Here is a 12418-nt window from a genome sequence, read left to right on the forward strand (position 1 = left end):
GAGAAAGTGAAGTTAAGTGAACATCTTTTCCAGTTATCCCTTCAAATTGAGCAGAATACTTGGAAACTACTTGTAATAGTTTCTTGCGTTTACTTTAAAATTGGCAAAATTTGTAAAAGATTTTCTAACGAAAGAAGTTTTGACTTCTTAACTATTGAATGCATTTTTGATAGTTTTCTATGTTCTTAGAGAATTTACCTAAAGTAAACCTGCCCATGTCTCCAAAATTTTTATCTGCATTTCTATAGGGTTTTACATTGCAATGTTCTTGAATGTCAAAAATAGGATATTCTGTCCACATGCCAAATCATGTCTTTGAAGTTTTGCTAGACAGAGAAGAAAAGCAGGAAGTTGATAGAAATTTGCTTAATAGATGATATATGTGGGTGCTTATGTGTGGGTGTGTGTTTGTGCTGTGCTTTGATTTTTAGCCAGTTAAATTTGATCAGAAATTGAAGCTCACTGCTTGTGAATGTGGGTGGTGACCAATAATGTGAAGCTTGTAGAAAAGTTTCAATTTTTATTTCAAATCAATATAGTTGATTAATTTGAGCTCAATTGTCTACTGAGGATTTTGAGTTGGAGCCCAAGTTGAAGCTAAATACTCAACTCAACTCAACTTTTATCAAAAAAATTTATTGAGGTCGGTTATATGGATTATATTTCTCCATTCTAAATGATTTTGGATTAAATTCTCTAAAATGTGTAATGTTTCTAGGTCATGTTGTACTACTCTTCTCCAAATCAGTTTAGGTCTACTCATTCTTTTCTTTCTATTTTCTAACTCAATGTGCTCTGCTTGTCTAACTGGAGTATTCGTATATTTATGCTTCACATGACCAAACCACCTCAATCTTCTTTTTCTCAACTTATTCTCAATTGGCATCACTCCTACCTTTTCTCTAATTCTCTCATTACGGACTTTATCTAATCTAGTATGGCTACTTATCCACCTTAACATTCTCATCTCTACAGCTATCATCTTAGACACATACGGCTCCTTCTTTGCCTAATACTCACTATCATATAATATGGCCGGTCGTATGGCTGTACGGTAAAATTTTCTTTTCAGCTTGTTGGAAATTTGCGATCACATAAAACTCCCGTGGCCCGTCTCCGCTTCAACCATCCGGCTTTAATCCTATGACTAATATCCTCCTCACATCCTCCATCTACTTGAAGGATTGAGTTGAGATATTTAAAGTAATTACTTTGAAGCAATATCACTCCACCCAAACTAATTCCTTCCCTATCACCAGTTCGGCCTTCACTGAACTTGCAATACATGTATTATGTTTTCGTTCTACTTCACTTAAAGTCCTTTGACTCTAGAGTACTTCTCCAAAGTTCTAGCTTTCTATTGACTCCTTCTCGCGTCTCATCTATCAGAACTATATCACCTGCAAACATCATGCACCAAGGGATACTCTCTTATATATATTTTGTCAATTCATCTAGAACTAATATAAAAATGTAAGGGCTCATAGCTGAACCTCGGTGTAATCCAACTGAGATAGAAAAATCTCTTATGTTCCCTCTCACTGTGCGCACAATAGTAGTTCCTTCTTCATCCATATCTTTTAACATTTGTATGTACCTAATAGATACCATCTTTTGTTCTAACACTCTCCATAAGACATTTCTTGGAATACTATCATAAGCCTTCTCTAAATCGATAAAAACTATATGTAGATTTTTCTTTCCATCTCTATATTTCTTCATCAAGTTTCTAATAAGAAAGATCGCTTCCATAGTTGAATAACCAGGCATAAAGCCAAATTGGTTGAGAGAGATAGAAGTGTCATAAAGTAGTCAATGTTCCACAACTTTCTTCTAAAACTTCATAGCATGGCTCATGAGTTTAATTTTCTTATAGTTTGAGCAACTCTGTATGTCTCCCTTATTTTTAAAAATAGGTATTAAAATACTCTTCCTCCATTTATTAGGCATTTTCTTTGAGTTTAGAATCTTATTAAACAATTTAGTTAAATATGTTACTCCTACATTTTCCAAACACTTCCACACTTCAATTGGTATTCCATCGGGTCCACAGGCTTTGCCCACTTTCATTTTTTTAAGTGCTTCTTTTACTTTTGAAGATCTAATCCTTCTAGTGTAATTCACATTCTTTTCTATTGCTCTGTAGTCTATATTCACGCTATTACCACGTTGACTATTATTAAAGAGATCATCAAATAATTTCTCCATCTTTCTTTAATGTCCTCATCTTTCACCAACACTTTTCCTTCTTTATCCTTAATGCACCTAACTTGATTGAGATCTTGACATTTCTTTTCTCTCCTCCTTGCTAATTTATAAATATCTTTCTCCCCTTCTTTTGTTTTAAGTTTCTTATATAACTTTTCAAAAGCCTGTGCTCTTGCTTGACTAACAGTTTTTTTTGCCTCTTTCTTTGCTATCTTGTACTGATCATAAGCTTCATTATTAACACACTTAGGTAATTTCTTATACTATTCCCTCTTTCTCTTTACTGTCTTTTGTACTTCCTCATTCCACCACCATCTCTCTTTTGAGGATGGTCCATGTCCTCTAAACTCTCCAAGTACTTTTTTAGCTACTTCTCTAATCTTTGATGCCATCTGTATCCACATATCATTGGTCTCCACATATCATTGGTCTCCACATCCAGCTTCCATGCTTTGGACTCAAGAAGCTCATTTTTGAACTTTACTTGCTTTACTCATTTGAACTCTCACAACTTTGTTCAAGCTACAATATTTCTTCTAGCCTTACTTGAATTATTCCTAAACTTGATATCTAAGACCACTAATTGATGTTGACTTGTTAAAGCCTCTCCCGGAATAACCTTGCAATCCTTGCATAGAGCTCTATTTGTCTTCCTGGTTAAGGGGAAGTTGATTTGGCTTCTATGTTGTCCACTTTTGAAAGTCACTAAATGCGACTCTCTTTTTATAAAGTGGGTATTTGCTAGTATTAGGTCGTACGCCATGACAAAATCCAGGATACCTTTTCCCTCCTCATTTTGGCTACCAAAACCAAAACCTCCATAAACATTCTCATAACCTTGCTTATCACTTCCTACATGTTCATTAAAATCTCCACCGATGAGAACATTCTCTTCATTCGGTATGATTTGCATTAGATCATCCATATCTTTTCAAAACTTTTGTTTACTCTCACTATCTAATCCTATTTGTAGGGCATAAGCACCAATTACATTTATTGTTTTTCCTTCTAGTACTAGCTTTACTAGTATAATTCTATCTCCTACTCTTTTATCTTTCAATGTCCTGTATATGATTATGCCCACTCTGTTCTTATTCCTCTCATTTCCGGTAAACCACAGCTTATGTGCTGAATTACCCATTTCCTTGTTTTTCTCTTCTACCCATTTAGTCTCTTGAATGTAAGCAATATTCGCCCTTCTCATTTTCAAGGTATCCACAAGCTCCATTAATTTTCCTGTAAGTGATCCAACATTCCAAGTAATAACTCTGATTCTCATCCTATCCTGTTCCTTCCTAATTGATCTTCTTCTATGATATCTTCTATTGTTTTCTATGCCTATCTTGTGTTTTATTCCACTATCTGTTCTGTAAACTAACTTATTTACTCACACATTTCCATAATGTGGGAACCCTTGCTTATTTAACACCACACCCGTGCGTTGGTATGGCGCGTCGTTTTCAGTGAACGCATTATACCCTTGCATATTTCTCACTACACCGGGGCTCCGATATAGTGCGTTGTAAGTAGAGACCTCCCTAACGTTTATATCTTAAGAATTCATATCATGAGGTGTGATAAAATTTTTGCGCTAGTTGTTACCTACTGCAAGCCTCCTCCTTTATTTGCGCTTGGGATCGGTTAAGTATAAAATATTCAAGCGGAGTTAAGCTGAAGCTAAATAATTCAAAAAAAATTATATTTAGTTCATTCAAGCCTTGTGATCTTGCTTGTAGGTTTCACTTCTTACATTTCTATCATGTGTTGATGGATACTGGATTATTCATGACTGAGATTTACAAGATGCATTGATTATATGGTAATGAACTATTTGGACTATCCTGTAAGAAAGTAAAGGAAAAACACCAGTTGGATTGGTTTATTGTTTCAGACATTCTCACTCTATATGCGTTTAATACATTATCTCGTGTACAAGCGAAGAGCCTTGAAGGCCTGAACAAACACACATGCACTGAGTGAGGCAAAAGTTTGTGTGAAGCAGCCATTAGCCGTCTGGTCAGATCAGAGCAAGATGTAAACCCACCTTGCATTTCTGATGCATGATGGATTAATTTGGCTGCAGTGCTTCCTTAAACTTCCCATTCTAACCTAACTTGTTTTTTTATGAAAGTCCATCCAGCATAGGGAGCTAGTTATTGAGCAAACACCAGAATTTTCAGGTCCAGAAATTAAACCACTGTGAACTGCTAGATGACAGATCAAACTGGCTACCTGAATGAAAACTGCACCATTGATTGGGTGATGCCAATGAGCCATCTGTGTATTCATCACTGTTGAGGAGTTCATGCCCTTCATCCCCAGAGTGCTCAATGTCCCTGCTCTTATTGTTTTGTGAACACATGAATTCTGTGTTGTTTAGTCCCTGTTGTGCTTCAGGATCATTATTGATGTTTCCATTGTTTGTAGCAATGAGAGTGTTGCTCCCTTCTAAACCCTTGCAAGTCATATTCCCATCACAAGGTTGATCCAATAGTTCATTTAGCTTCTGCAACTGTTGAAAGAAGGGGAAATAAAATTCAGAAAATAAGAAACTGATTCATAGCCCTTGAAAAGATTCTCTCCTCCTCCCTCCCCCCCAACCCTCTATGGTGATGAACTGATTAGAAAGGTACCTGTATGAGCAAAGACTGTCTTTCATTCTTCAAGGACTCAAAACAGGATGCTAATTTGTCATAATTAGCTCTTAATGTCTTGTACTCTTGCTCAATCTGCTTTGACTTCCATCTAGCTCTTCTATTCTGGAACCATATAGCAATCTGGCGAGGTTGAAGCCCAAGCTCTCTGGACAGTTGCAATTTCTTCCTGGGCTCGAGCTTGGTCTCTGATTCAAAAATTGACTCTAGTAATCTGATCTGTTCATCACTAAATCTCCTCTTGTTCTTGGTGATGTTCTTCTTCTTTCTTGGGGTTTGGGAGAGCTGTGGGCAAGCAAAGTTTTCTGATCTTTCATCTGGTGCCTCTGGAGAATACCCTCTTCCATCTATTTGATTACTCATGTTTTGGTGGGAAATTCTATTTATTGAACTCTCAACAAGAAGTGGCTTTTGTTGTTCCTTATATTCTAGTCTTAAATGCTTTAATATTTGGCTGAGGAGAAGGGCAGTGGGATATATAGCTCATGGAGAAGTTATCTAGTGTGCTTGTTTTCATGATATCTAAACCAGTGAGCTGAGGTCAGATGCCGTGTGTCTTTCTCTCTCTTTTGCCTTGTGGTTATACCTTTTTTGTTCCTTCTTATTATTTGCAAATTGGATTCAGCTAGCTATTACTCTTGTCCTAGTGTAGTCTGTTCAGATTAATACAAATATAAACTATACGCTTGTCACTTGTTTAGGAAAACAAGTTGGCTGTGCTTCCCTTATTGATAGAGATAAGGAAACTGAGGAAAAAAAAGAGGGGAAAAAAAAATCTAATGGCTTCTTAATAAGAAACTGGCCTTTTGGTGCCTTGGTGGCACTTGCCAGTCCATAGATGCCTCATAGCATGTTTATTATGTCCATTTAAAATAAAAAAAGAAAAAATTGTGATGCGATCCACATATAGTGCTGTGGTAGGGGGACACTTATCATTACTTTCTCTTGTTCAAATGTATCATCATGTGTTCTTTATTGATGTTTGCATATAAGCTTATGTAGTCATAACTTGTCCATATGCATTTCAAGCATATAAGATGGAGGTAATAAACTTTGAGATTATAGTGTTTGAATATGCCAATAAAATTTGAAGGCAGGAGAAAAGGAAAATGGGCACTATACCAATCTTGCTTGATTTGTTAATGAGAAAATATGATGAGTTCAAGGAAACATAATAATAAAAAAAAAGAGATATATTTCCTTAATAGTTTGATCCTATCTCTTTTATTTCAAGCTATGGATACTTTGTATGCATTTTTTTAACATTAATTGTTACCCTGCATGTGGCAAGCATGCAGGGGTGATGAAATTTTTTGTTATGTAGTCAATTTGTTAGACCTAATCCAGAGATTTTTTGGGTTGGTATTGAAAAAAGAGTTCTCATGCCTTTGAAAGTTGTCAACTTTTTCTTATCTCTTATTAAATCTTTGTGGTTGTATGCTTGTAATTCCTTTTTCCTGCTGCCATTCTTGGGTAGCTTCAGAAAAATAAACTGCCATGAGGCTCTGAACAGTCAAATCTATGATTTGTCTTGGCATGGTAGGCGCAGAGATATTTAAGTGGCACACTTCAGGATGTGCATGCAGCCTGTTGAAATAGATTTTATTAAGTAAACTTCGGCATTCAATTGTTGACAATCAACATTCTTACATGTTCTAATGGCCTATTAATTTTCACTTTCATTAAGTGCTTCCAATAGAAGGCAAGGCGGCCAGTATTCTTCTAAATGCTAAGACTAATTTCTCTTGAAATACACTTCTTGGTTTCAGAAAGCTGGAGTGGTTGCTTTTCATCTGCTTTTGCTACTGAATTAATTACCTTCTGATTTAGCTCACATCACCAGGCATGATTTTTAATTCCTAGTGAAGCTTCATTAAATCTTCCTGGATGCTAATATTTTTCCTTTCTTTTTAGGAAAACGTTTCAAGAATAACTTGCTAAACATGGAACTATGGAAGTGATTCCCACAAGGTAATATTGGTAATATTTCAGGTTCTTTTTTTTTTAATGGTCTCATAGTTAGAAATCTTTCAACTTAAAAGCATGTCAGATGCTTTTCTTGTAGGACACTAGTATAATGATTTTTATTATATATATATATATATATATATATTATTTTATCATGCTATCGTCCTTTCCTCTCACATGACTTTTGGGTCCCATGTATGGTAGTGTTCACAGTCCACACGGTTTGCTAGAGGGAAAAGAACATAGGATGATCATATATATATTTTTTTTTTCTTGTTTTCACAACTTATAATATACGAGATCATGAGAGATTAATTTCTGTAATTTGAATGAATGACCTCTTGCACATTCACCTAAATTGTGACACCGAAGAATTTATGGAAAATTTGTCAGCTAATATTGACAATATTATGTAGTACACTTGAAAACATTCTCCAGAATGAAGCTTCGAGCGAAGTCATGTCTGTGACTTGGGATGGGTTTAGAGCTATGCCATTGCTTTCATGAACATCAAGTACAAGATAAGAATCTATAAGGGTTGATGGAAAAACTCAATATGAACAAAAGACTAAAGCAAGTTTAGCATTTTAAGCTAATCATGCCAGTTGGCTTTGAAAGAAGTCATCTCATTTTCCATTTGGATTACTAGGATTGCACAGACAGCTAGAAAAAGAAAAAAAGAAAAGAAAAGAAAAGAAAAGAAATGCATTCAAATTATGTCCATTGAATTTCAAGTCTAGTTTCTTTCCATTCAGTCCATTCATGATGTATGCTTGTGTGTGTAGTTTGCTTGTCCTGTATTGCTAAACCGTGTCATGGTTGGTGAAGTGTCATTTATAAACATGTTGAAGACAATAAAGCTTAGGATGCTTTTGGGGTTAGGATGGTCTTGCAAGGCATATGGGCCCTTATAGTTGACGATTTTGGAAGATAGTTTATGGGTTCCTTCGGTTTAGAGTTCTCCAGAAAGACTAGTTTTACCATGGATTTGGATTTACATTGTGAAGTGAAAACTTATAATTCAGTAATACTAATGTCGTCTCCAAAGTTGTGAGGTCTGTTTTAACAAAACATAAGATATGAGCTGAGAGGTTTGGTTTTGTGGTTGGTAAAATGGTTAAATGAGGATATGTTAGGGGAAGAATAGGTGTTTAATTCCAAGAAACAAGGTGCCCTTATCTTGAAGACTACGTGTGAATACAAAGCTTATCCCTCCATACCAATGGTTAAATGAGGAGATGTTAGGGGAAGAATAGGTGTTTTAATTCCAAGAAACAAGGCGTCCTTATCTTGAAGACTACGTGTGAATACAAAGCTTATCCCTCCATACCAATCTCCCTTTGAAAATGACTCTGTAATTTGTCTTTAAATGCTCATCATCACAATGTCTATCCATTTAGGTAAACTGATAAGGACCCACTAAGACCATTTTCTTCTTCACTCGTAACCTTTCACATTAGCATCTTCCCTATGGCTTTGGCCTCTCTCAAAATAATAATAATAATAATTTTGGATGATATTGCCAATTAACCTTTAGGTGGTGACGGGTCGGGTTGAATGAATTCTGGTCATCAGAAAGATTGTCGGGTTATATTCAGGTTGGATTGCAAATCATTTCATATCATTTTTAAAAAAGAAGTAATTTTAATTCGTATAATTGTGTCAGTTTTCGATTGAGTCATCATATTGATCTTTAATTTTGTGGGTCATTTAGATTTAATACAATTAAAAATGAATTATGGGTCATTTTGAATCGTGTGGATTTAATCAAATTGTCGATTAGGGGTCTTGACGGGTCGGGTTGAACAAATCTGGTAATTTGGGTTTCAATTATTTGGGATTGTAAGTTAGTTTGAGTTTTATTTTTAGTTAGTTTGGGGTTTTTTGGATTATGAGTTAATTTGAGTTATTTATGGGATTTAGTTTATGAAAATTTAAGTTTATAAATATTTAAAATTTTAAGTAATTAAAAAAAATATTTATAATCGTTAATGTGTAACTTTTAAATATATTTATTATTAATAAAAAAATAATTAAAAAAGATATTAAATAAGATTTATGATGAAAATTTAAAACTTAAATAAGGATAATATAATAAAAATATTTGATTAAATTAATTTATAAGTACAAGACGTATAAGCATTAAAATAAAAAAAATTAAATTTTTTAGTTTTTTTTTTTATTTTTAAGGTTAAAAATTACTATAAATAAATAAATAAATTAGTCTATAATTTGATAATTTATAAACTAAAACAAATATCTTATTTTTTAAGTTAAATTTATGTTGAAATAATTTTTTATTCATGCAATTTTTTAAGTTAAAATTAAAGTTATTAATCAATTAAAATGGGTCAATTGTTTTAATGTTGAAACGATGTGTTATGCCCTAAAATTATTTTTAGTATTTTAGTTACATTGATGTAGTTTGTATAATTTTCTTTTTCTCCTTTATCTATGTTCTAATAATAGAATAAAAAAAAGCCATCAATAATTAAAATTAAAACAAATTAACGATTTCTTTAATAAGAATCATATTTTATTCTTTTTTAATTATTAAAAATTAGTATCTTTTCATCTTTGCTATAAATAATTCTTTTCATGATAAATTAAACATCATAATTTTCATATTTGATTTGTTATAAATAATTATTAAATACAAAAATTAATATCTTTTTATCTTTGCTATAAATAATTCTTTTCATGATAAATTAAACATCATAATTTTCATAGTTTATTTGTTCTAAATAATTATGTTCATAATAAATTAAACACTATAATTTTCATATTTTACAAGTAAAGAAATTCTATTATGTCATGGATTTTTATATAATTTCTTTTAATTTTGTTTAAAAAAAATCTCACTATTATAATTTAAAATTTTATATTATTTCTTAATAAAAATGAATTTATGTCAAATTAAAATTAATATTAAAACATTAAAAAATTTTAATTATTAACCATTTCGTTTTTTTCTATTTAATTTTAAATTAAAATTATAGATTTTAGTATTGATTTGAACAATATTTATTAACTGAGTATAATATAGTGTATTAAATTAATAAAAATTAAAATATAATTTTTAATTTTTCCCTATTCTTGAGTACGTTTCATAACTTAGCAGGTTAAAGGACAAATGGGCTTGTGCCTTGAGTTATGGCCCATTATTGTAGCCCACTGGGCTAATTTTGGGCCTAAACATTTTGGAGAGGGTTATGTGATTAAGGGTGGCCCCAAGAGTTGGGGTTTTTTCTTTTTCAGTTGACTTTATTTTTGTTCAAATTAAGCAGTTGAAAATTTTTAATTTTTAAAAAATAAAAAATTTTAATTTTAATTTGGAATTGGAATAATTAATTTCTGTTTAAATCAAATATAATTTTTGTTATTCTAATTTCAATTCTATATTAGATCGACTTAGTTTCAATTTCAAATTATAATGGAAAAGAATTAAAAGTAAAAAGTTAAATGTTATCTTTATAAGTTTTAATCTTTAAAAAGATAATTATTTTTACACTCGAAAGAGGACAAATTAATTTTGGAGAAGTATTAAATACCACAAATTTTTAGAATCACTACCATTCCTTTTTTTTCTTATTAAGGTTAAAATATTTTTTGAATTTTTTAGTTTTTAGGACATTCAGAAAATCTAAGATATTTTAAAGAAAAATCACTTTATCTTTTTTTTTAAAAAAAAGTCGTTTTTCTGACTTTAACAATATAAAAACATGAAGACACTTATATATGAATAATATAAATATATATTATTAATTTAACATTGTGAAAATATTTTTATGAAAAATATTGTTTTAGAAAATAATTTCTAAAAACAATTTTGTATATATAAATTATTTTTAACATAACAGAGTCTAAAAAAAGTTTTTAGTTTTATTTTAAAATAGTGGTTAGAGATAAAAAAAAAATAATAAATCTTTTAAAATATCATTTTAAATGTTATCGAAAAATAATTTAAATATTTTAAAGTTCTTATAAGCAAAATATAACAATTTCAACATTTTTTTTTTTAAATAAGCTAGTTATAAAATGTGATATGTGAGTTCTTGTTACAATCGAATATTTCATAGTGAAATAATACCATAAAATATTAAGATTTAACATGATGTTTGAATCTTAAAACTTAGTAGTGTAAACTTTAATTTTTTTATTATTAAATATAATAATTTTCATATGATATTAAATTTAAAATTGACTCTAAAAACCAATAAAAATTTGCAAATTTATACCTTTAACTTAGTTTAGGCTTTGCTTCATAAATTTGTCATTTTCTTTTTTACTTTTATTTTTTCATTTTACATTGGCAAGAAACTAAAAAGGAAAAAAAATATCAAATAGCATTTTAATTTAGCTTTTTAAATAAATTTACATCTCAAAATTAAGTGGGTATTTGATTTAATCGTTAATTTTTTTAGCTATCAATAACAACTACTAGTGCATTTTTTTCAAATGGTTAACATTTATCGGTTATCACCGATAGCTAAACCATACATATTCTATTAGTATTCGATAAGTATTTCATAAATTTATATTCTATAATAAGAGCTTCAAAATAATAATTAATGATATATAATTGGAGTGTATGCTTCATAATGTGTACTACTATCTTTTTTTTTTAATTAAAATTTTATAAGAGTTAATTCAATTGATTTCTTCTTATTAATTTTTATATTTAAAATAAAAAAAATCATTTTTTGTAATTTTAAAAAATTATTTTAAAAAATAAAAATTAAACATAATTGCATGAATTGAGAATAGTCATGCATTACCTGTGTTCGCATACTGGAAGGCACCTCTCTCTTTCAAGAGGATTCACAGCCTGTCAAGCCCTGATAAGTTTCTTCGCTTTGTATCGAATTAAGTCTCATGTTCCACCACTTGTATGGATCCCATCAATTCCTTTGAGTTTCATTCCTACGAACGTGCTCTCCAGACAAGATACTTAATGTGTTAGAATTCAATTAAATTTTTTTATTACAAATAATTTATTTTAAAAATTTCCAAGGTTGAAAAAAATTACTTGTTTAATACATTGAAGATTTAAATTTTCCTTTAGTACTTTTATTAATTTTTTTTATTAATTAGAACAAGACAAATTTAATATGCATAGTATCAAACCCAAATTAAACATTTTCAAGTCAGTTTAACTTTTAAATTTTTATAATTATTAATATATATAAAATATTTAATTATAATATATAAAAAAAATTGTTTTAATGATTATGAAGTTTTGACACGTGAAAAATGAAATGGGCAGACTTGCATATGTTCTTTGAAAGGAGATGTTTTATGCTTTTTGTTAGGCAATTTATTTTAATTGATAATTTACAAAAATCTATTTAACATTCGAATAAATTTTATTTTTGAATTTTTATTTTTTCTAAAATAAATTAAATAATCTTCGTTTTTTTTTTTAAAAAAAAAACTACATTTTAAACATGATATATTGAATTTTTAGTTTGAAAAGCATTAACATTTTTTCCTTAAAAGATAAGAAAATAAAATGTTTAAAATGTTTAAAATATAAGAAAATAACTCTCTCAAAATAAAATGATTTTTTTCATTTAAATGGTAAAAAA

The 12418-nt window shown here is 30.3% G+C and overlaps 1 protein-coding gene across 1 annotated transcript; it reads right to left on the reverse strand.

The window, feature by feature from the left end:
- Positions 1–4060: 4060 nt before the first annotated feature.
- Positions 4061–5326, reverse strand: LOC110638064 (homeobox-leucine zipper protein ATHB-12). Its single transcript, XM_021788476.2, has 2 exons — positions 4842–5326; positions 4061–4720 (listed from the first exon to the last, which is right to left on the reverse strand). Exons 1-2 carry the CDS (start codon positions 5223–5225, stop codon positions 4385–4387), a joined length of 720 nt encoding a protein of 239 aa, XP_021644168.2. The 5' UTR covers positions 5226–5326; the 3' UTR covers positions 4061–4384.
- Between the last annotated feature and the right edge of the window lie 7092 nt (positions 5327–12418).

The sequence above is a fragment of the Hevea brasiliensis genome, chromosome 9 (genome assembly GCF_030052815.1).
Source record: "Hevea brasiliensis isolate MT/VB/25A 57/8 chromosome 9, ASM3005281v1, whole genome shotgun sequence".
NCBI classification, from domain to species: domain Eukaryota; kingdom Viridiplantae; phylum Streptophyta; class Magnoliopsida; order Malpighiales; family Euphorbiaceae; genus Hevea; species Hevea brasiliensis.

Excerpts from the sequence above, each read along its gene's own strand:
- LOC110638064 (XM_021788476.2), bottom strand. The coding sequence starts at position 5,225 with ATGAGTAATCAAATAGATGGAAGAGGGTATTCTCCAGAGGCACCAGAT. Across the intron at positions 4,721-4,841 it reads GACAGTCTTTGCTCATACAG|TTGCAGAAGCTAAATGAACT; the intron begins GTACCTTTCTAA and ends TTCTTTCAACAG.